The sequence below is a fragment of the Dermacentor silvarum genome, chromosome 1, assembly GCF_013339745.2.
Source record: "Dermacentor silvarum isolate Dsil-2018 chromosome 1, BIME_Dsil_1.4, whole genome shotgun sequence".
NCBI lineage: Eukaryota > Metazoa > Arthropoda > Arachnida > Ixodida > Ixodidae > Dermacentor > Dermacentor silvarum.
In genome coordinates this window covers 253,403,217-253,428,190 of record NC_051154.1, presented here as the reverse complement: position 1 = coordinate 253,428,190, position 24,974 = coordinate 253,403,217, and the positions used below count along the sequence as shown (strand labels likewise).

Genomic DNA, 24,974 nt, shown 5'->3' with positions numbered 1-24,974 from the left:
AAACCTAAAATGGCTGTTTTGCGTAAAACTTGTGATGTGAAAGTGAATAAAAAACGAGAGAAAATGCTCTCTTTTGGAAAAGCCTTCAGCACTGTGAGAACACTACACCCTCATCAAAGCTGGCACATTCCACAGCACTGAGATTACTGTGCACAAACGAGTAGTCACATGGTTTTTTTCCCATGCTTAACAGGATTTCTTTGGGATAGTGAAAGACCTTACTTATATATAATACTTGCACATCTTGGTTATTTGTAGTTCACTAATTATGAAATTAGACAATACAAAATGTAGCCTCTGTCAGTAGTGACAGCATACATATAATGCACTATCGCGCTGAGTATGAGCTACAACGTGAAAATGCGTGCAAAGTGGTCATGTGTTGTAGCTCATCCTGAGCGGAATCATTTGAATGTGCCATCACTGGGGAAATTGGGCAAACACAAGGGAAAATATGTGTGACTAGCCTTTACAGGCACATTAACTGAGTTGGAATTTTTTCCTGAATGAAATGGATGTTAAAGAAGTGACAAAAAAAAATTTGTCTATATTATAGCTCTCAACCCAGTAATTGCAGTACGGAGTCTAAATTCCTAAAAAATGCTACACATAACTACATAATCTTTTAATGCAGCCCAGTTAAAATGGATACCTAGTGCAGCATTACTTTGGAGATGAAGTAGGAAGCAGGTTACTTAATGAAAATTAGAAGTGGCGGTCACACGGTACCATACGTCACGGGCAGGTGCACCACTTAGCTCAATGGTATAAAAGTGTGTTCTCAGAGAATGCAACAGCAATGTTAAATTCAAAGCCCAGAGCAAAGACAATGGAAGGGCTAATTTAGCAGCACATCCTCAGGTTTTGACTAACACAGTCATGGTGTGGCCTTCAATCACAACACTAAGCTGACTGACATGTGCATCAGTAGTTTGTGATGCCACATAGTCACAACTAGCTCTGATTTCTGTGAAGCAACAGGCTTCCTGCTCCCATGCATTAAATTTCACTGCACTTGGAATGTAATTTAAACTGGCTGCATTAGAAGATAACACAATTCACAATTTTCTGCATTCTCAAGAAATTAAGGCTTCATTCCATAATCGCAGAAGTTACAGCTCCCTAACAAAAAAGGAGAAAAAAAAAAAGAATAGCAAGAGACACAGTTTTCAAGTCTGCACTCATAATGAAATAAACACAACATGCTGAATGGCCAGTGCAACAGTAGCAACAACACACCTGTCACATTGGTCACAACAGGTTTCTCAATGACACGGCCAAAGAAGTCGACGAATACCTGCACATATAAATAAATATGTTAAGGTGTTATCTCATCAACCATAAAAACTTAATTCTTATAAGTCACTTTATTAACAACATGCCCAATGCATTTACAAAGGACACTTCCTAACTGCAACATTAAACTATGCACCTACATAATAGCTAGTCATAAAAATGGAGATACCGGGCTGGTAACACACCCCATTAAAATTGCAAACAAAGCCTACACCTGCACACAAAGCTGTTTCAGAGCCCAGAAACTTTCCTGGGTCTATCATTTTGTGGCTTGTTTTGTTCACGTGAACCCAAATAAAAAATGTGCAAACTGTTTGATTACAGTTGCTATTTGGAAGTAGTCCTGGTGTCTCACCCTTGCTGGTGGCTCGATAATCTTTGGTGCCGGCTTCAGTGCTGGTACCCCGCCTGTGCTACCAGGTGCAGCTGTTGAATGCTTTGTAACTGGTACCTCTAATGAGTCTTTCTTCCTCATTTTCTCCACTTCTAACTGAAAGGAGCCACACAAGACATGTCAGTATGAGCCAACCAAACATTAGGCAATGCCCCGCACTGCAATTTTGTCCAAGCATCAATACATATGAATATTTAGTTTTGCTTCAGGGCAGTGTTTCCCAAACTGTGGTCCACAGACCACCAGAAATGTTGGACAGATTTCAAATGGTCCTGCGGTGACTGAAAAATTACGGGGGATGCTTAGAACTTTCTAAGAATGTGAAGGTGAAAGCCTAGTTGGGCCCATAGCGATGTGGAATGAAGGTCTGAGCCCACGCGGCGACGTATACAAGGCGTGCGAGCGCACTGTGAGCGTGCTGCCGCCGTTTCCAGAACGTTCTACGGGCGCTGACGCTGGCATTTCCCTCCTATTCCCCAGCGCCCCCTACTGCACTGCCGCTGCCATTTCCCTCCTCCTCTCCAGCGCTGCCGTGTTCCTTTCCCTCAATGCCCTTCCGCACCACCGCTGACATTTCCCTCCTCCTCCCCAGCGCCACTGTTGCCCTTTCCTTGTTGCAACGCCCTCTGGCATTGAGCGTGAGGGGTAGTACTGCATTTGCAAACGTTAGCGCTGGCCCCATTAGCCCTTTCCTGATTCCACACGCTGCCTCATATTTAATGTAGCCCCAAGGTTGTCTATGTTGCATTATTGCTGCATTCCACTACCCCCTTTAGATGTGCGTGCAACAATGTTATCACAAGAGTACTGCAAACATTTTTTTTATCCCGATGTTTTTAGTGCAGTACAGATATGCAGTAAACCCCACTGTTACGTCCCCGGGTGCTGCATTTTCCCGGCTGTTATGTCGTTTTCGGCCGATCCCCGCACAGCTCCCATAGAACCCAATGCATTGGAAACCCCGCTGTTACGTGGCAACTGTGGGACCATTCCCGCATCATACGTTGCGAACTGCCACCCCGCGCCGGCCCGAGCGGCCATTTTGACTTTTCATGACGCTTAACTTGGTTGCTTGACGATGGCATTGGCCGCCCAAAGTGCCGGGGGCGACACTTATGACGTATTTTCAGTTTCCGCCAGCAAAAGTATGGCCATTGAGATCCGTATTTGCCATATAAAGATGGTGTCTATGACGCGTTGCAGCCCTAAAATTGGTTTTGGCTCATAGATGTTCCGTATAAAGTCCAAGGGCAATAACGCCGTTGCTGCGCGCCGTATGCTGTATGTGCGAGTGAAGGCGTGCGAGGGGAGCCGACGACCGCGTCTAAATCTCGCGCGCGAGAGAAAGAAAAGCAGGGAGGAAGTGCGCCTTCTTCCGTTGCGCTCGAGGCATCGGTGAAGGAGCGAGGGGGGAGGGATAGCGGACAGCCTTGTGCTCTTAACTGCGTACTGCGCGGCGGCACGCGGTCGTGCGAGCCGTATCTTGAAAGCGATCTGCGTTCGGGGCAGAGTCTACACAGTGTAGGTGCGTCGGCGGCTCGTAGCTTTGTGCGTGCTGTGTGTTCTCGGCGCTCAGTTTGCGTTGAAGCGATATACAACAGCACGAAGGTCACTTCGCTCGCTTCTGCAGCGGCGCTTAAATTCCTCATGCCAGCGTTTGACAGCGCGTGTGCGCGCTCATCGAGTGCGATGCCTGTGGGCACTGACACCATGCTTGTTAATATAGTTAATAAGCGAATGTTTACAAGTTTATACGGACAATAAAACTACTATTTTTACTTTGTATAGCTGTCTACTATAATTTGCTATCGCAATCGATACTTCGCCGGTCGGGCGAAACTACAATTTTTTTTCGCACGTAAGAAAATAATATTGTGTGCAGTTCAACACTACTCCCATTTCTCAATTTTTCCTGTTTCCCGGCTCTTGCATTTTTTTTACGGTCCCGTGAAAAACATATCAGCAGGGTTCTACTGTACATATATAAAAAAGAAAAAATCTTATTCGTATTTTATTTTGCAATGCAAGATATTACACAAGTGACATTACCTTTACACAAAATCGTTACGATTGGAAATTCAAGCATATCCAATTTTATCCATACCAGCAACAAATTCCTTCCATCACACTCCCAATACTGAGATGCTGTTGGTCTCGTGGTGCAGGTGTAATTGCAAGTAGGTGTGCATATGTTACTGAAAAATGCGAAATGTAATGCTCAACGTTTAGCATGCCAACAGCCCTTGACAGGAGCAATTGCACCCCCCAATCGGGGCATTGGTAAATGTCCTTTGGGGAAGGAAGTACATATGAACACCATTTGTAACATCCAAAGCGCCACTACACAAGTGCTTCCTCTCCAAACTGATTCACGCTAATGCCACAGCTGCTCTTTTTGTTTTCAATTTCCCCACCACAGCTGCGTGGCAAACCCCCTGCCATGTGTACTAGGTAAAAGAGCGGTGCCAAACCCGGAGAAAGAGGCAAGAACACTAGGTCCACATGCTACACCTGGGTGACTGTAATTTGATACAATGCATTAAATTTAAAACACTTGCAAGCGCTCATAACATGGTGTTGGGATCGGCCCACCAAGTTCTGGTTACATGGTCTTAGGGATAGCCTTATTTTTGGTTACACTAGCTCCTGGATTGGCCTAGTTTACTCAGAGAGAAACTCAGCAGCAGAGGCAGTAGAGAGAGAAAAACCCTCCGTTAAGGGGAGATGCATCTCAGAGTTCCACTTTCGTTAATAATAGAGCTAACTGAATAAAATTCATGCAAAATATACAGTTCAATCTCCTATTTTCTAATGTCACTGTCGTGAAGTGCCAAGAGACGCCTGCTCGACGATGAAGTGGCGTTGTAAACATGGAAACACTTGCACCGTGGCGCCAGCATCATCCACAACAAGGACGACACCTCGCTGCACGTGTGCTCGTGGCATAGCAAAATAAATCTAGAAGAAAACACCGAATTGAGGAAAGCTGTAGAGGAGTACGCAGTGAATCAGCAAATAACGTGTGGCTCTAACAGCCCACAGAAGGAGAAGAGACGCGTTGGCTTGGGTCGGACGTCAATGTTCAGGAAGCCAACAGCTGTAGGAGGGACCCCCAACGCATGAGGGGACATCTTAACAACACATCTTCCGCTCCTGTCAACCAGCCGACGAACAAGAGTTTGCAAGAGCTTGCCTGCCGTCTCCGCTCGAGCAGTTCATCGAGCGATGCACCACGCCAGCTTCGTGGGACGCCAGCCAAACTGTGAGTGCGCTGTGGTAGTCAGTCTGAACGCTTTGTATGGACACTTGGTCTTGCTTGCCCCGATGCCCCGTGTCCGTTAACTTGCACTTTTATGTTTGAATATATGTTTGTGTGCTGTGATTGTTGCCATTCCTTCCTTGCCACCTTCGGAGGTGTCTCTGACTCTCACAATTAAGCCCGCTCCCCGAACTACATCGTAACAACTGCCTTAGTTTTTCCAATATCTTAACTGGTTATATTTCTGTGACACCTGAAAGTGCGAAAAGTAGGGCCTCTTGTGTAAAGTGTGGGTTTCATACCAGACACAGTCAAGTGTTATAAAATAGCATATACTGCTCCTTATGGTCAACTGATGGCAAATAAGCTCAAAAATTATTTTACTTTATTTTAATACAGTCAAACCTTGATATAACGAAGTTGTACTTGCCGCAAAAAACTTCGTTATATCAAGGTTTCATTAATTCAGTAGAATTAGGATGGGGAAATAAAATAGTTTGTTACATCGCGAATTTAGTTAAATCGAGGTTCGTTATATCAAGGTTTGACTGTACTTAAAGAAAGCTTTTTTAATCCCTACCATTATTACTGAGAACAAAGACAAGTGGTTTCCTAAAAAGCACATGACCAAAATTGTTGAAAATTACAATAGAACCTAAATACTATGCACAGAGTTTTGGTGTACGAGCAGTGAAAACAGAGTTCTAAGCACGATTTTTAGCATTGGAGACAGTCAATATGCATGAAATATGGTCAAGATGCAGACCACTCTTTGCAAGAGTGTAAAATAAAATTATCCTGCTACACAGGGGGTACCCTTGCAAGCTTCCTCCTCCAGGCAGGCTTTCTATGCTGCACTGTGACAAGATTTACCTTCAGCTCTCTTTTTTTCAGACATTCTTCCGATGCTTCATAGGTTTGTCTGATGGATCAGACTGAATAAACTCCCTGGTTGAAAGGATGCCCAGCTCCTGTAGAACCACCTTCAAAATTTTTGTGGCTTTTGTTGAGCCACAGTATGTCTATACAAGTGACCATCTACACAACAGTGCATAAATTGGAGAACGAGCTTGTGCCAGCTCAGTCATGGCTAGTGCTCGCTTGTTCTTACACCAGGAAAGCTAGCCATCTGGGCAAAGCTTATGGTTGTGACATTCATCAGCTGAGCATGAATAGAAAAATGAGGCCTCTACAGCTACCATGCCTCGATTAGAATATTTTTTTGCAGTCTTCTGGATGGAGAAAGCATAATTTTGCTAACAAAATCTTAAACAATTATTTTTTAGAGATACAAATCTGATTTTTCGACCTGTGCCTCCCCTTAAGCGGACGAGAGCAAACTGGTTGATGTGAGCTACCAGGCCAGCCACGTCCGCCAGTGTGCAGGAGTGAGATAAGGGTAAGATCTTGTGAGTGTGGAGCAGGTGAACCGACGTTCAACACTCGCGTCGAGGCTGGGGCAATTGGTAAAGAATGGATGAGAATGGTAACAGTATAGGAAAAAGAATCGGGCTGGGGTGATGAATGCATTAGGCTGTATGGCTCTCAGCACATGTGTTCGTGAGGTAGTTACCCAAGTTATGGTGGAGGTAGTGTCCGAATTGAGTGTCAGAGCTAGGTGCAATGTTTTAAAAATTTATTCTGGAAGTGTTCCTTGCCCACCATGAGTGGGGAAGGCCAGGTGATTACTGGTGCCCAGATTCAAGTCTCACGGGTAGCCTGATTAGCCAATTCGTTACCAGCAATCCCTGTGATGCCTGGCACACCCACACCACCACGACGGAGCCAAGGAAAAGTTGTGAGAGGGCAGCCATTCCAAACCTTGAGGAGGTAGGCAAAGAAAGCTTTGCAGTAGGGTTCCATTAATTCGAATCTGGTTAATTCAATTTTTCAGTTAATTTGATGCCAACCAAAGGTCTTGGCTGACGACCATGCATTTCTACAGGCCGAAACTTTTGTTATTTCAATCCTAAAATTGGCCTTCGTCGCATAATTTGAACTTGACCAGTCAGCATGCACGCACCTGATCCCTACGGTGGCCCCAATAGCGACCCCTTTAGTGTCAATGTCTGTCTCAGCGGAGCTTAGTGGACAGTGAATGTGTTTACCCCAAGCAATCTCCAGTCGAAAATGTCTATTTCCAGCCTGCTCTAGGAAAATTTTCAAGCAATAACAGTAGCTCGCAATGTGTGATTACAGTATTTACAGATTCTAATGCATGGCATTTTTTTTCCCCCAGAAAAATTGGGCCGCAAATTGCCTGCGCAGTGCGATCGGATACGAAACCAAAACTGTGTTTGTGACATTTGTATGCATTATCGCATAACACAGTTGTACTGTGGCGAAGTTGACTTCAGAAAACCGGCAACCCTTGTGCAACACATATTAGACCCTTTCCACATTTGCGTGCTTTTCAACTGCATCGCCAATTTTATTAGATCACCACGTGTGTAGTTTTCTTTTTCCTTTCCACTGGATATTTTGTTTCTCCAACTTAACTCTTGTTACCATAACATGCTCAAGTTCACTGTAATGCCAGTCTCTTGGTGTCTTTTATTGCGATAGCAATTAATATATCGGCACTCCAGGCGAATTTCCCCCGTTGCCGTCATCGTCACTGTGAGCTTGCGGTGTCTTTTCGCGTGTGTAAGGGCGGAACGAGGAGATGAGTGTGCTTTAAGGGGGGGAGGCATGTTAGCGCGCATCTCCTCTTATACTCCAGCCGCAGCTGCGCATGGCGTAGCTGTGTGCGTTCTGCATTGCAGGTAATCTGCGGTAGGTACAAAGGCTATACCACGGTGGGCTAGGTGACCCAAGATGGCTGATGGCTTCGTGTGCAGTGTGTTCTCGCGTGCCTAGTTCACGTTGAAGCGAGAGGCAGCACGAAGCAGAATTCGCTGGCCACTGCTGCCTTTCTTCAGCGAGCGTTCACGGCCATCAAGTGAGATCTGTTCACGTTTGCTCATACACACATGACACCATGCTTGTTAATTTAATTCATAAGCAAATGATGTTCACTGCAATTTATACGGACAATAAAACTATGAACCTTGCTTCGTGTAGTTATCTGATACTTTGCGATCATTATCAATTTGCATTGCTGTTGAGTCCCGAGCGGCCTGAGACACGCGTTGTCATTTCTGTGGCTTCGGCAAGCTTTCGTTTGCACTCCTCGAATTCGGCTGGGTCAGCATCTTCTTCGAGCAGGGCATTTTGGCAGGAAGTTTTGACGTGCGCACTCGGCTCGAATCATTGCAGCACGAGAAGCCAACGCTCCTCAAGCTGGTGGGACCCGAGCTGCCCTTGGCAAGACGTGGCTTGTTGTTTTCCTATTGTGTAGTGTTCTAAGACAGCTACAGGAAACCAAAATTAAATTGAGCTGCTGGTGGGCAACTGAGGAACAGATGAGGCTCACTTTAAGCCACTAGCAGCAGGAAGGAGCGGTGGTGAGTTTGGGTTATCGCCTATGAAAAGCATGCAGTACACTTCCAATAGCACTAAATCACACGTACTGTGACAGATAGGTGAAGATGCTGACTGCAATCAGGTTGGCGGTGATAGCTGTGAAAGCAGTGTGCGATGGCCCGTGAGAAGATTTGCTGGTACCGGAATAAGAAACCGCATACACACTGCCGTTTTCACGTGACACGGACAGGCGAGTACTGAAGGGAAGTTGCTGCAGCGGGTGGCTACTGTTCTTGACTGTGTGCGCCTCGCGCCTTTTTTTGTTTGCATGGGATCTAGTGGCCTGAAAACGTATCATACAATCGCTGTTCAGCGATGTACTGACAGTTCGATGAGGAAAGATTGTGTTTTCCAGGAACATATCAACCAGTAAAAAAAAAAAAAAAAGTTACTGCATTGGATAATATTTTTTTGTGTGTTCTCGATTGTAAACATAGGTGACAGGACTTCGTGTCACCTATGGAAACAGGATCGTGTCAACGAGGTTTAACTATAAATAGCTGCTGCTATCATGCCTCATTATAACATTTCATTTATTACATGCAATATACCCGATTGCCAGCAAACATGATTCAAATAAAATCACAGTACTCTCAAAAGGAGGTTATTAGAAACTGCCTGTCATGCAACTAAAACAATGATCTATGTTTCTGCAATATCCAACCTTATGCTCTGTTTGACTACCAAATGCCCCGAACACTTGTGGGTGAATCCAGATAAGAACGAATAGGTGCTCCTGGTCACCGTTCCCAATTTTGATTAAATTTACTTTAGGCGCAGGTATTGGGCCCAGAACAATAATTCTGAGCTTAGTTTTTTTTTTAAAAATTTTTGTTTGCCTGAAAAAAAAATGCACAAATTTCAGCTGTCGAAAACGCTTTCCCGCCAGTTTTGCGATTTCTGAACTTTGAGCGCGCATAGAGAAACAATGGTACCCTTCTTGATCACAATATTTTTTCACACAAAGAACAAGTGAAATGCTACTGAGTATTTTATTGCACTTGGCTACGGAAGGAATTTTGAGAAACAAAATCACAAACGTGGTAAACGGACCAAAATACCTGTAATTCAGGAATTTATTGCCCTAGACTAATTAAAGTGAGGATAATGAAACTCGGTGCACATAAACTTTTAGGTCTTCACATTCTTTTGAAATAATTTTCGTTAATTTGTCAAGCACCGTTATATTTAAAAACTGCACTTAAACATAAGTGCTTTGCCAAATACATCAATATTTGAAAATAGTTTTCTGAAAAAAGCCATTTTTAATTTTTTGGAAAATCACTCTGGTCGAAGTCAAGGACGTTGTCTACCACTGTGCGTCAAAAATGTTGCATTACTTGAGTACCGAACAAGTTACAATGCGTCAAATGTGACCACACTCAGCCTAGCGGCCGTGACACTGATATTGTGCTGAAAGTCGGACACAGGTCGTTCAAAAATAATTGTACCCGACATACTCATGAAGAAGCCCTCAAAAAATAAAAATAAGGGAATATAAAAGAAATGTGCCGCCAGGTTGCATGGTGCCTCAAGCTATGTCGTCCAATCCGGCACTTAGCAATCTTTAACAGGCGATCCTGGCAGCGCTCACGTTTCATCAGTGCCGCTTCGATTGTAAGCGGAGTCCGCCTGCGCGTGACACCGAAGTTTGGAGAGTGAATGAGATAAGGAACGTAGAAAGTGAAAGGCAAAAGGTGTCAGTGCGTCAATATGGTATATTACATTAGGTCTGCCGGTAGTTTTTCTGAGGACGCCTCCAGTGCACGACGAATGTTTCTTCCTTCGCTGTGATGGCTGAAGCCGCAAAGTATAGCCTGAAACGCGTGGTTTGTGCTGACTATCTGCAGAGGCACAAGAAGAACATTTAGTATCAGCGGAACTTTCGTAGCGTAGAGGACTTGGACATTGTTCAACTAAGGCAACACCTCGCTGACACAAGTGTTCCTGTTCAAGAAACAGATTTTCTCTGCGGGAACTGTGTCAATTGCTTCAAGGCACTGACCGCGGATTCTTCAACTTCCCCGGCTCCTGAGCACACGCTGACACATGAGTATGCATCGACACTGGTTGAAACATCTGGAAATGACGTTTCATCTGAGTCTGAGGAGGCATCTACGTCACAGGAAGTGTTCGCTCCAAAACAAGCGGCCGTTGAAGAGCACGATAGGTATGTGCGGTGCCCAGATGTTTCGCCACTAAAACCTCTACATTTTACTAAAAGAAAAGATTGAAGCTCATATGCCAAGCGAAAGGAAGGAGAAATTGGGCATGGTCTCAAGAAGACACTTAGGTCATGTTTATTGCAGCATATGACACAGAAAGCCAGCCTGTGACATCGATAGAAAGCTGCAATAGCTGTTCAAACTGGCTGAACAACTTAAAGCAAGCTTTCGAAGCTTCGGAGTAGTTCAGTGAGCGTTATCGTCCTTTAACTTTGCTGCCAAAGTCGCTTGACATCAAAGAGATACAGCATGTTATAGAGCAGCGACACGCTACATGCTCCGTAAATCCAGAAAGTACAAAGAAAATTATGGTGTGTGGTCTGGCCCTGACCGTTACACAAGAAAAAAGGTATACCAGAAAGATCTCAAAGCAGCATTGCACTATTACACTGAAGATGAGTTTAATTGTAGCCAACCAAGTCCAAATAAGAAGGATGTGGTTCACGGTATACTGGATGGCAAGAAAGAATTTATTGCAAAACATGTAATAACGCGCTCTATACGTGAAACCGCGTGTTTAAGGAAGCTCATCCTGACACAGCAATCGGTCAGACTAAGTTCTCTTTGCGACCGAAATGTGTCACGCCCACGCCGACACAGGAAGTATGTGTCTATGTGTATTGGCACGTGCCAACATAAAATTGGCAGTATATGTGCCATCAACTCTGCTTCGGATATGGTGCAAGTTTTTACTCCTAAGCTACCAAAGGTTACATTAATTTATGCTTCAAAAGCTGCCATTGAATCTTTCAGGCGATGCAGGCAAGAGAAGGGGTTGCGGTTCCTGCAAGGCCTGGTATTCAGTCGTGGCATATGTGGGAGTGCAAGCGGACCCATAACTCAGAACTGCAGTTGTTCGTGGCAAGAACAGTTGCTTCGGTTAAGCAACTTCTTCGGCAGTAAAATTGAATGTCACTTGTTGTAAAAAGGTGCAAGACCAGATTAATAAAATACAACCCCATGACAACAGTACCGTCAGCCTTCTTCCTCGGCCCCATTGGCATACAACATGCGCAATTGTGCGGTTAAAAAAGGTTGTAACCCACACAGGACAGCATCGCTTGTTGGCAGCGTTACGAGGGGCCGTTCATAAAGTTCGTATTATTGGCATGAAAAAAGAGATACAAAGAAAAAAAATTACACCATCTTCCCATAGGGGAACCCTGAGTAGTATGCGAAGCAGCCATGGGGTCGACTCAAGTTCCCATTAGTTTTCAGTTCGTTGTTTCCGTTAGGTTGAGGTTTCCTTTCGTCTTCGCGAGCCCGAAGTTCGGGATCGGCCTGTCGCCGCTGCCGTTTCGTGGCAGCGGCTCGAGCCCTCTTCTCCGCGGCGCTGACACTGGCGTTGATGCTGGCGCTGTCCATGGCACTTATCGCGGCGTTGCAGGAGAATGAGAGGAGCGGAGCGCGCGCGCGCGTCATTATACCGCAAGCTACAGCGGCGCCCCCTAGCGGAGTATGCAGCGCCTACCGTCGCGCCTCTAACCTAAACTGCTTCGCATTATCGCGCGCGGAGCCGCAGGTCTTGCCATTCGTTGCGCAATCCGGAGAGGAGCGTCGGAGAGGAGGAATGCCGAGAGGAGAGGAGATGAGACAAGAAGAGGAGAGGGAGGAGGATGCGCATGCGCAGTGCGGGTGTGGACGCCACACGGCGGATGGATGCAGGGACGGACAAAGCCCCCGCCATAAGCTGCTTAGCACCTAAAACAAAATTTTATTGGAAGTTTATTCCTTCTCTACATAATCTCCTCCCAAAGTGCACGAGCTGTGTCCAGTGTTTAGTTTCAGGGTCATAATTGTGCACCCAACACTCATCCATGGTTATCACGCGTTCAAAAATGTCGTCAGAGTAGCTCTCGCAAAGCTGCAACATTTTTGCGGCTGCTTCCTTCCGCAAGTCTTTTTGCACTGGCATCAGTAAACGCGGAACCCAGCGTGCGGCAACTTTTGTCACATGCAGGTTGTAGTGAAGTATGTTGTGCACAGAGCCTGCACTCACTTTAACCTGTCCTACAAATTCCTCAACAGTTATGCGCCGGTCAGCGAGTACGAGAGCCTCCACTTGCGCAGAAATTTGTGGTTGACCATCGAGCGAAGGGCGGCCACTTTGTTCTGCGTCGTCCAGGCTTGTTTGACTGCACTGAAATCGTCTGCGCTATTTGACAACAGTGTCATGGGCTGGGGCATTTTCACCATACACCACCACCAGCTCGGCGTGAATCATCTTGGCATCTTGTCCCTTCAAATACAGATAGCAGATCACTGCACGTGCTTCGACTTTCCCGATGCGTGCCGCCATTTTTGTTTTGGCCCCCTAGCGGTGTTGCGCGGTATTATATAGAACATTAGTTTTATATTACGCTAAAACTAGACAGACGCACACTCATTTTGATGCATATTGTGCACGCCTTTTCTAAATCTGTCGCACTGATAATACGAACTTCATGAATGCCCCTCGTATCTTTCAACAATGAATATTATGTTGAATGAGTTCTTGCATAGCTCATCAAATCAGAACACACGAAATCAATGTTGCGGCTGCTAGGCTGAGTGTGGTCACATTTGACGCATCGTAACTTGTTCGGTACTCAAATAATGCAACGTTTTTTTACGCACAGTGGTAGACAACATCCTTGACTTCAACCAGAGTGATCTAAAAAAAATTAAAAATGGCCTTTTTCAGAAAACTATTTTCAAATTTTGATGTTTTTGGCAAACCACTAAAATTTCAGTGCAATTTTTAATTATAACGGTACTTGAAAAAGCAACGAAAATTATTTCTAAAGAATGTGAAAACATAAAAGTTCGTGTTCACTGAGTTTTATTATCCTCACTTTAATTAGCCTAGAGGAATAAATTTCTGAATTACAGGTATTTTGGTCCGTTTACCATGTTTGTGATTTTTTTTTCTCAATGTTCCTTCCGTAGCCAAGTGCAATAAAATGCTCATAAGGTAGCATTTCACTTGTTCTTTGTGGAGAAAAAATATTGTGATCGAGAAGCGTACCATTGTTACTCTATGCACGCTATAATTTCAGAAATCGCAAAACTGGTGGGAAAGCGTTTTCGACGGCCGAAATTTGTGCATTTTTTTAGGCGAGCAAAATTTTTTAAAACAAAACTACGTTCAGAATCATTGTTCTGGAACCAAAACCTGCGCCTAAAATAAATTTCATCAAAATGGGGAATGGTGACCAGGACCACCTGTTCGTTCTTATCTGGATTCACCCTTGTGATGACTGTCACACGATTTATTGACGTGTAAACGTCAAGGAACTGCGAGAAACATCAGGGAAATGTCAAAAAGCGGCGGGGCAACAAGCAGCCAAAATCCAGGCAGGCGCAAGCTCGGGGCGCGTGGTTACCACCAACACTGTGGCTTGCTTGCCGACTGCTACGTCGTCTTGTCTTCTTCAATACATTGGCCCCCGGTGAATAGCGTAGCCATCCTGGTGACTTAAGGCGTTGACAGTATAGAGGGGTCATAATAGGGCTTGAGGCGACTCACAACGATTTCTCGACCACAACGACGTAAGTCTTGGGACGGTGTCAAAGGCTCAACGTCATAATTGACTGGAGATGTCCGAGCGAGGATGTGGTAGGGCCCATGATATCGGGCCAGTAATTTAGACGAAAGTCCAGGAGTACTTGGAGGAATCCAAAACCAAACCAGGGCACCGATCGGGAATGTAGTGAGAGGTCGGTCGGTGTCGTGCCTGAGCTTCTGGTGACCTTGGTCCTCGGTTGTCAATGAACGGGCCAATTGTCGACGATCTTCGGCGTACCTGGCGACATCAGAAATTTCAGTGTACTTGCAGCGTGCATGATGACTCACGTCCGTACAAGAGAAACAACGGCGAGAATCCTGTGGTCGCATGCGTAGCAGTGTTGTATGCATATGTGACGAATGGAAGGACGGTGTCCCAATTGGTCTGGCCCGACGCGGTGTACATCGTCAGCATATCCCCGAGAGTGCGATTAAATCGCTTAGTTAGGCCATTAGTTTGCGGATGATATGCACTGGTCATGCGATGAACGATGTTACACTGAACGAGCAAGGCTTGAATAGCATCAGACAGGAAAACACGTCCCCTGTCGCTCAAAAGTTCACGGGGAGCACCGTGGCGCAGTACGAAGTTGCGTAAGATGAAAAACGCAACGTCTCTTGTTATGGCTGTGGGCAAAGCTGCAGTCTCTGCGTAATGTGTGAGGTGGTCCACGCCGACAATTATCCACCTATGCCCAGAGGTGGTAGAGGGAAGCGGGCCGTATAAGTCGATACCGACGCAGTCGAATGGACGGGCCGGGCAAGGGAGAGGCTGAAGTGTCCCGGCTGGGTGTTGAGGTGGAGTCTTGTGCCGCTGACAGGCAGTGCAAGTACATATGTACTTGCACACAAATGCTGTGGGGATGCGCGACTCACGCGTCTCCTGTAATCCGGCTTCACCGCGTAGCTAAGTGCCGACGGCGGTCGTGGTGGTTACGGTGCATTGCGAGAGATGGCGCGAGTGTCGCGATGCTGGCGCCACCGGGCGGCGGGGTGACTTGGGAGAAAGGGGTCAACGGCGCTTCCTCTTTGGGTTGGGATCGGCGACCAACACGAACGAACGCCTTCGCGCGTGCGCCGGCCCGCTTCGCGCGACCGTCGCGCGAGGCTAAGAGCAGGACACCGGTATGGACGAACACGGATCGTTCGAGCGCGCCATCGTTCGCGTGACTGTACACGTGAACGACTAGGCGATGGTGTCATGGCATGGGGCGAACGTATTCGCTCCCTATCAGGTCGCGGTGAGTCGGACATCCTTGATTTGTCGCGCGCCCATGTGAATGTTCGATTGGTTGTAATACGGCTAGTGTGTGTTAGTGTATGTAAGGTGCAATAAATGCCGCTTTACTTGTTTGCACTACTGTGTTGTCGTTCCTTTGTCCCAAGAGCACATGTGAGACCCCACATCCGGCGCCCAACGTGGGGCTCTTGGGGCATCAGACGATAATATTAACTGATTTGCTCGGTTCGAGATGTTTCAACCGAAACGTAGTCCTAGCGTGGATTTTGATCGCTAGTGTCGGCGGCGTGTTTTATTGAGCGAGGCGACGGTTGCTGTAGCGTGTTTGAACATTTCAACATGCTAAGCCTTTTCGCGAGTGTTTTGTTGAAGTACACTCGTCAGTACGAGAGCCACGTGGTCTGCATCCTGGGAGAGCGAGGCCTAGCGCCCGCGGAGCATTCATTGGCAAGCCTGAAGCGAGTGAGTACGGAAGCCTCGTGGGTGGTCCGAATTTCTTATGTAAATAGCTTCTTCTATCTCTTTGACTTCGGAAGTCGCGGCTCAGGGAGCCGGGTGGCCGCGGGCCACGGGTGCCGCTACAGGCTGACTGGTATTGCGGCCTGGCACCGGGCGCTCCGACACTGTCTGGGACGGTGGGCGCCGTCAACTCGGATGCTGTGTGCACCGAGCGGGGTAGGACCACCCCACAGAGCTAACGTCTCCTCGCAGCTGCCTGTTGTGCCATTTTGGGGGATGTTTTTTTTTTTTGGATGCCGGTTGTTGTCAAGGTAGCGACGCATTAGGCCTAAGGCTTTACAAAGCCGCCTGTCGCACGTTGAGGGACACAACTTGGTGGACCATGATGTTGAGGTGTTTTACTTTGCTTCCCTCATTCTAGTTAGCCTCGCACGAATTGAAATTACTCGTTCGACTCAAGAAAGCAAGCTTTGTTCACGTGAACTTAGCATCTGGAATGCCGTCCGAAATTTCGCTAGCCGAATTGAACATCGTACCACGTGGGCGATGCGTGTGCCGAATTCCTCTCCCTTGCACTGCTTTAGTGTTTGTCGAGTGCGTTGAGTGTACGCAGCATGAGCGGAGTCACCCCTGGTTTGCTGTCACCTGCACATCATCTGCGCTGCTGCCCCGGCCTACGAACGAGCCACCCCTGGCAATGGAAATGCCTGTGGCCAGTTCGGCGCAGCGACTTCGGCGGCCGCCTATGTCAGGCTTGCAATGCTCGGCAGCTGGGAAAAGAGCCGGCAGTCACCAACGGCTACTGCGGCTCTCGTCAGCAGGGCGCGTCGGCGCGAGCGACGCTTGCTCGTGCAGACTTCTGCGTCGCCGTTTCCGGAGTCCTGTGCTGGAGTCATGTCATCGAATCTGCAGAGCTGGTGCTGTGACCAACGGACGCCAGCGGTGTACCCCAGAGACTATGTCAGTGCGCATGTTGTAAATAACGCGTGGACATTTCCTCGGCGCGGCCGCTGTCGCCTGTACTAACTTTTGTTCGCGACGCGTGCGTTGATAAACCGTGTGACATGTTTCGCCTAGTGACTTAAGGTTGGGGCGAAGTGGGGATGCGCGACTCTCACGCGTCTCCTGTAATCCGGCTTCACCGCGTAGCTAAGTGCCGACGGCGATCGTGGTGGTTGCGGCGCATTGCGAGAGATGGCGCGAGTGTCGCGATGCTGGCGCCACCGGGCGGCGGGGTGACTTGGGAGAAAGGGGTCAACGGCGCTTCCTCTTTGCGTTGGGATCGGCGACCAACACGCACGAACGCTTCGCGAATGCGCCGGCCCGCTTCGTGCGACCGTCGCGCGAAGCTAAGAGCAGGACACCGGTATGGACGAACACGGATCGTTCGAGCGTGCCACCGTTCGCGTGACTGTACACGGGAACGACTAGGCGATGGTGTCATGGCATGGGGTGAACGTATTCGCTCGCTATCGGGTCGCGGTGAGTCGGACATCCTTGATTTGTCGCGCGCCCATGTGAATGTTCTATTGGCTGTAATTCGGCTAGTGTGTGTTAGTGTATGTAAGGTGCAATAAATGCCCCTTTACTTGTTTGCACTACTGTGTTGTCGTTCCTTTGTCCCAAGAGCACATGTGAGACCCCACAATGCATACATTCCGCGCCAGTAGAATCGCTGCCGCAGGCGATTGTAGGTCTTGAGAACGCCGGCGTGAGTACTTTGCGGGTCAGTGTGGAAAGCAGCGCAGATGTCTGTGCGCATGTGGCTGGGTATAACTAGAAGCCACCTCCGGCCATCAGACGCGTAATTTCGGCGATAGAGGAGATCGTCGTGAATAGCGAAATGGGCGGCTTGGCGACATAGAGTTCTTGAGGCGGGATAAGTGGATGGGTCAGTGAGAAAGTCAAGGAGTTGACAAATCCACGCATCCTTGTGTTGCTCTGACGATATGTCTGCAAAGTCAACAGGCGACAAGGGAGCCGAAGAAGCTGACGGAGAAGCCGTGTCAGATGCTAGCGCCGAACGAGACAACGCATCAGCGTCCGAGTGTTTGTGGCCGGATCGGTACACAACACGAATGTTTTAATCTTGCATGCGAAGCGCCCAACGACTGAGGCATCCCGAGGGATCTTTCAGCGACGAGAGCCAGCATAGAGCATGATGGTCCGTGACGACGTCGAAAGGGCGGCCATACAGGTGCGGACGAAACTTAGCCAAAGCCCAAATTATGGCGAGGCACTCTTTCTCGGTGACAGAATAATTACACTCGGCTTTCTTGAGAGTTCGACTCACGTAAGCAACGACGTATTCTTGGTATCGTGGCGTTCTTTGAGCCAATACCACACCAAGGCCAACACCGCTAGCGTCAGTATGGATCTCCGTAGGCGCATTAGGGTCAAAGTGACGAAGCATTGGTGGTGACGTTTGTAAGCGCCGTAGCGTCCGAAAAGAGTTGTCGCACGCTGCTGACCAAGCAGACAGGCTGTTAGAGGCGGTCAGAAGGTTGGTAAGAGGCGCGATGATGGTAGCAAAGTCGCGCACAAATCGACGAAAATACGAGCACAGCCCAATGAAACTTCTAAGCGTTTTCATGGAATTGGGCTTCGGATATTCGGCTATGGCACGGAGCTTCATGGGATCCAGAAGAACGCCCTCCTTGCAGACGACATGGCCTAGTATCGTCAACTGGCATGCAGCAAAGTGGCACTTCTTTATGTTAAGTTGAAGGCCAGCAGAGGTGAGGCACGTGAGAAAAGCACTAAGATGAACAAGGTGAGTTGGAAAATCGCGAGAAAAAACGATGCCGTCAAGGTAGCAGAGACAGGTATTCCACCTGTAGTCACGAAGGATGTTATCCATCATCCGTTGGAAAGTAGCGGGTGCGTTGCACAATCCGAACGGCATGACGTTAAACTCATACAGTCCGTCAGTAGTGACGAAAGCCGTCTTAGGTCGGTCAGGGTCGGCCATTGGAACTTGCCAGTAACCCGAGCGCAAATCCAGTGACGAGAAATATTCTGCCCCTTGCAAACAATCGAGAGCATCATCGATGCAGGGCAACGGGTATACATCCTTCCGAGCTATCTTATCGAGGCGGCGATAGTCAACACAGAATCTGATAGATCCATCCTTCTTTCGCACAAGTACAACAGGAGAAGACCAAGGGCTCTGGGACGGCTGAACGACACTACGCGTAAGCATATCATCGACTTGTTCATTTATGATATGCCGTTCTGCCGCTGAAAGTCGGTATGGTCGTTGGCATAAGGGCGCATGGGAACCGGTGTCAATGTGGTGTGTGACGCTCATTGTACGACCGAAAGATGGTTGAGCGCAATCGAAGGAAGAGCGGAAGTCTCGAAGAAGGGTCAGGAGTTCGCTGCGTTGTGTTGACGATAGATCAGTGGCAATAGAAGGGTGGAAACTGTCTGGACCTGAAGGTTTGGGAAAAGGCGATGTCATGGCATTCAATTGAAGATGGGGTTGGTCCTCTGCAAACTCTACGGAGCGCAGGAGGTCAACACCTTTTATGTGACCCAAAGATTCCCCACGAAGTAATGTAACGGAGGATGGGAGCCAGTTGGAAACATAGTAGTAGCACCTGATTCAATGATAACTACAGCAAATGGCAGTCGTAGGCTGCAACGGCGGAGAAGTACCTCCGATGGGGCAAACAGAACAGTTTCGCCAGGGGCGGCCGTACAGGACAGAGGTACAAGGGTCGACGTTGCAGCGGCAATATCTGTGTCCGCAGCAACGACAAGTTTGTGACCGTCGGGATGATTATCCACCGAAAGAGAGGTTTGCAGTGGCGTAAGGGCCACTTCTGCACGGGAGCAGTCTATGACGGCGCGTTGACGTGAAAGGAAGTCCCATCCGAGAATAATGTCGTGGGAGCATGATGGCAGCACGAAAAACTCAATGACATAAAGTTCACCTTGGATAATGACACGTGCGGTGCTAACAGCTGAAGGCGCAATCTATTGTGAGCTGGCAGTGCGGAGCATTAGTCCCGAGAGCGACGTGGTCACTTTTTTTTATCTTGCGGCATAGGTTCTCGCAGATAACCGAAACGGTGGCCCCCGTGTCAATAAGCGCTAGTGCGGCGGTTCCTTCAACATTGACGTCGATAATGTTTTGCGGTGCAATAAATGGAGGCATTGGGCAGTTCGCTGCGCATGCAGCTCTTTCCTCCGGAACTGCAGCGATCAGTTTCCCTCCTCCGTAGGAGGTCGGCGACGCATGGGTGATAGAGAGCGTCGTCGCGGAGACAGGGACCGGCGGTTAGCAGAGGCTGGTTGATCGTCAGGGACGTACCTTGGTGGCGACCGAGCAGACGAAGAAACAGGCCTGCCCATGACGTCAAATGGCGAAGGTGGACATCGGCAACAGTGGCGGGTGACGTGTTCAGTGACACCACAGGCAAAGCAGATGGGCCTATTGTCCGGCATTCGCCACGCATCGGGGCGGCGGAGGAATGGAGCCGAAGGACTCGCGAAGGCGAGCGGCGCAGCGTTCGCCTGCCGCGATGGGTCGAGCCGCGACGGAAGCATAGGTAAGTGACGCAGTGACGGGTGGTTGATGAGTAACAGGTGGGAGGGCCTCAGCAACCTGGGTCCGAATGACGTGTTGAAGGTCTAGAGCCAAAGACTGCGAAGGCTCGTGCATGAGAGATAGCAATGAAAGCTGACGTGCTACTTCTTCACGGATAAAGTCCTTGATGGTAGATAGCCGCGGCTGTTGATCGGCAGGGTGGACAGCTAGCTGCAAGCTTGATAGTGTGTCGGGCGTCATGAGGGCTTGGCGGGTGATCGTGCGCTGCTTATGCAACTCGTCAAAGCTCTGACACAATGAGACGAGTGCAGCAATCGTGGTGGGATTTCTCGCGAGCAGCATCTGAAAAGCGTCGTCCTGGATGCCCTTCAGTATGTGCTTCATTTTCTCCTCCTCTGTCATGGTGAGGTTGACGCGGTTGCAGAGATTAAGCACATCCTCGATATAGCCCGTGTAATTCTACCCTGGATGCTGCGCACGTTTACGCAAGCGCTGCTCTGTGCAAAGCTTGCAGGCCGTAGGACGACCAAAAACGTCTGAAATGGAAGTCTTGAAAACGGACCAAGTGGGAATGTCGGCCTCGTGGTTGCGATACCACAATTGCGTGATGTCCGCGAGATAAAACATGATGTGAGTCAACTTCGTTGGATCGTCCCATTTGTTATTGGCGCTGACCCATTCGTATGTCGACAACCAGTCTTTAACATCTGAGTCACCTGAGCCGTCGAAGATGGGCAGATCCCGCTGACGGTATACGGCGCCACAGGTGGCAGGTGCTGCCGAAAGGTCAGTCTGAGTCGAGGTGTCGTTGACCATCACGGGTGCAGAAACCGAAGGGAGCGTCCGGGAGCGGAGTTCCAGGTTGGTGCGGGGGACCCACGCAGCCTCCACCAAATGTCATGTGATTTGTTGACGTGTAAACGTCAAGGAACGACGAGAAACGTCAGGCAAACGTCAAGAAGCGGCGGGGCGACAAGCAGCCAAAATCCAGGGAAGTGCAAGCTCGGGGCACGTGGTTACCACCAACACTGTGGCTGGCTTGCTGACTGCTTCGTCATCATCTTGTCTTCTTCATTACATGACCAATTTAGCAGTAAGCATGGTAGATACTACTACGGACAGCATAAGCAAGCCCCCCCCCCCACAAATTTTTAAGAAACATGCTAAAACAGCTAGAAAATGGCTGCAGTAGAGCCACTTTGGGAAAGTTCAGCAGCTATGATGATCAATCTGCATAGCACTGCATTGATTGATTTATTGCTGTTATGGGGTTTAATGTCCATAATCAACATGAGCTACGAGAGAAGCTATAGTGTAAGGCTCCAAATGTACACGCAAAGCAAAGCACCTGAGTGTTGTTGCATTTTGCTCCCAATGGAATGTGGCCTCCAAGGCCAGGAATCAAACCCATGACTTCATGCTCAGCAGCACAATGTCAGCCACCAGGTCAGCGCGGAGTTAAAACTGTGCACTAGTAATGTTAATAGGTATCAATTCTGTCAAGGTGCTAAAAAGGAAGCAAAATAAATGTCCACAAATTCTGCTTTTTGCAAGCCAGCAGTGATACAATATGGCTGCCACACCGCATTCCACACTTACCTCCCTAGCAATGAGCTGCTTTGTAGCATACGGGAGCTGTTGCTGTGGTGCAATGCCAGGAAAGTGCACGACCTCTTCAATGTTACTGCAGGCAAGTTTTGAGAACGCCATGTAAAAGAGGGTCAATAAAATGGCGTGAGATCAGAAACACTGAAGTCAGTCTTAACAACCTATAAAGGGGCCCTGAAACACTTCTTGAACACGGTAAACCTGCCTAGTCATTAAACAATGCTCTGATGAACACCTGAGTCAAATATTACTTCAGAACAAGCAGCAGGTGATTCTTGGTCAAAAGTGACTGTCCATCTTTTCCTTCAACCCAGCAAAAAAGAATTAAATTAAATTCTGGGGTTCTGCGTGCCAAAACCATGATATTATTATGAGGCATGGCATGGGGCTCCTGCTTTGCCCAGGGGGCACTGCGAAAATGGTAAAGCCCCTATATATAAACAGTAGCACCATTCTTAGATCTTGCCGCCACCGCGCTCACCCTGGAGTTTCCTCCTCGCCGCCTCTAGTCACCCCAGCCTCCTCCGCTCCCCCATTGGCCAATCCGTGTCACGTGGAAGCACACGCTGCGCTTTTGTATATTTTTTTCTTTTCAGCGCGCTCCGACCGCCATTCTCGGGCCTGTGCAACGAAAGTGCTGTACGCACAAACTGATCAAACGTGTAAGGGACAAGAACTTCGTTGTGATGGCATGCTGCTGCGCCTTCAGTTGCCGCAACCGACAAGGCGAGGGCAAAAGGCTTTTTTTTTTACCATCCGGCGAGCACAAACGCTTGCTGCACACTTGGTATTTGCGCCGTCTCGCATCGTCACGTTGCTACTTCCAAAACGGCATTATTAAGGCCAGTTACTGACTGACGAAGCAAAATCGCGCCTCAAAAACTTCTCCGCAGGGCGCGATTGAATTTTTCCGCGGATTTCCTCTGGTAGCACGTTAGCTGTCGTATGCCACGTAAGGACCGACGTAGGCGGCGCCACTGTCGAGATCGCGCCTCGATCGCGCTGGCCTCGCCGAGTGCGACAGTGGAACGGAGGAGGAGGGAAGTGGTTGGTGCTACTTTTTATATATAGGGGTTTTAGAAAATGGTGCTAAAGAGCGCCCTCTGTCCTGAACTGGGTAGTACCAAGTTCGGTCGTCTGCTTTGGAATGCACGTTTACAATATGGACCCGCCACTTCGGTTGTGTTGTAGCACAGCCTGCAGCGAATATCGGGCGCCGAAGATTTTTTTCAGGCGTGTCAAGCTGCGTAAAGGCAAGAAATTATGCAACGCCGAATACGCGTACGCCGTTCAAGAAATAAGCGGCGAAGTTTAAGCGCGGCGTCAATCGCAAGCGAAGCGAGTGCCGGTTTGCACGCTGCTAGATTCAGGCGCACAAACGCGAGGAAATGCTTGCTATAAATGAATTCACAGCAGCGATAAGCAGACATCATGTGTACGAAAACTATTCGAGCGCACGACGGGTATGCGCCGTGACAGTAGCGGTCTTTCAGCATGCCGCGAAATGGCAGGCCTCCTGCAATCTTTGTTGACTGCATGCCGCTAGACAAGTAGTTATGCCTGCGCTGTAGTAGCGGCCATTTGTCCCTTTAGCAACCTATAAATAACTGATGCAGTGCATATGAGCTCGCAGTAACATACTACGCGTGAATCGCGCTGCAGCGTGAGCTCGTGCGCTGCTCGCTTGCTGTAGCTTTAATGACAGCGCTCGAACATCGATGTGCTGTAATCAATACTGCCTTGCTGCGCTGTCTCAACGTGCTGGCTTGAGGTCAAGGATGAGCACATTTAAGTCTCAAACCTGTGCTGCTCAAAGTGAGGTAGTGAAGTTGTCCAGCACGCCCGACGCTCCGCTTCGCGAGGCCTTGAAGGAAAACGGTAGAATCTAATGTTGGGATTCAGGCCTTCTTGCTCGTGGCAGCTCACGATGCAGCAGTAACGACGGTGACGCTTTTTCAAGGCTGAGCTCAGTCTCTCCGGATCAGCGTCGCCGATTCCGTCTGCTTCCAGCATTATGTCCCACGGCACATGGAGAGTCCGCTTTTGTTAAACTAGGCTGCGGCCAGCTCGCAGCGTGGTCTGTGAGAAGGGACGAGCCTTTTCGCACTCGCAACAGGGCACAAAAAAGTTCGAATCGACGCAAAACTCGGGCTAGAAACGTGCTTCGCCACAGCCAGGGCTCAATACTACCCAAGCTGGTACTACCCAGATAACTTTTCTCGCTGCCACTATACCTCAAACTCCAGCGCAAGACGCCCATGGCAGGAGACTCCGGATTAATTTTGAGCACCTGGGGTTCCATATCGTACACCCAATGCACGATACAAGGGCGTTTATGCACTTCGCCCCCATGGAAATATGGCCGCTAAGGCCAGGATTCGATCCCGTGCTTTCAGGCTTAGCAGCGCAATGCTGAAGCCACTACGCCACCATGGCAGGTAATCAATCCAGCAAAATTCCTACCACTTTTATTGCATGCTGTGAAGCACCAATAAACATGGCAGCATTGGCCCAATTTTTTTTAGCTGTCACAACAGAACAGTGCCTCCAGCCAAGGACTGGAGACTTAAAAAGATCTCATAACTGATAAGGTGGTGGTGCCATATGCTGGCAGAGAACAATAGCACTGTGGTGATATGGTGTTCATGATTGGGCAGCACAAAGGACAGATCTTGGATACCACTGCAATGCTAATACTCCGTGTGATGATGGTCAGATTAACATGGGTAATGCTGCATCCAGCACAGTTCATTTTCAGACTTTCAGTGGCCTGTTACTAACACCATTCTAAATGTTCAATAACATTGAAAACTCAAGTTTGCCACAATGAAGACAACTGCCTAGGATTACCCACAGTTCATTTTGCCATGCGATAACAGCCTTAATGCATTCTTTTTGATGAATTCTGCACCTACCGTGAAAGTGA

At 48.4% G+C, this 24,974-nt stretch overlaps 1 protein-coding gene across 2 annotated transcripts in view; it reads right to left on the bottom strand.

The window, feature by feature from the left end:
• LOC119437057 (chromosome transmission fidelity protein 18 homolog) overlaps positions 1-24,974 on the bottom strand; it is a 134,765-nt gene that overhangs the window by 22,074 nt on the left and 87,717 nt on the right. For both annotated transcript variants that reach the window (XR_007464835.1, XM_037704129.2), the window contains exons 19-21: positions 22,040-22,124; positions 1,652-1,786; positions 1,240-1,297 (exon numbers count right to left, since the gene is read on the bottom strand). Coding sequence is in view for 1 of the 2 variants with exons in the window: in XM_037704129.2 (XP_037560057.1) it covers positions 1,240-1,297; positions 1,652-1,786; positions 22,040-22,124 (278 nt within the window). In the remaining variant the exon portion in view is untranslated. The remainder of the gene's footprint in view (positions 1-1,239; positions 1,298-1,651; positions 1,787-22,039; positions 22,125-24,974) is intronic.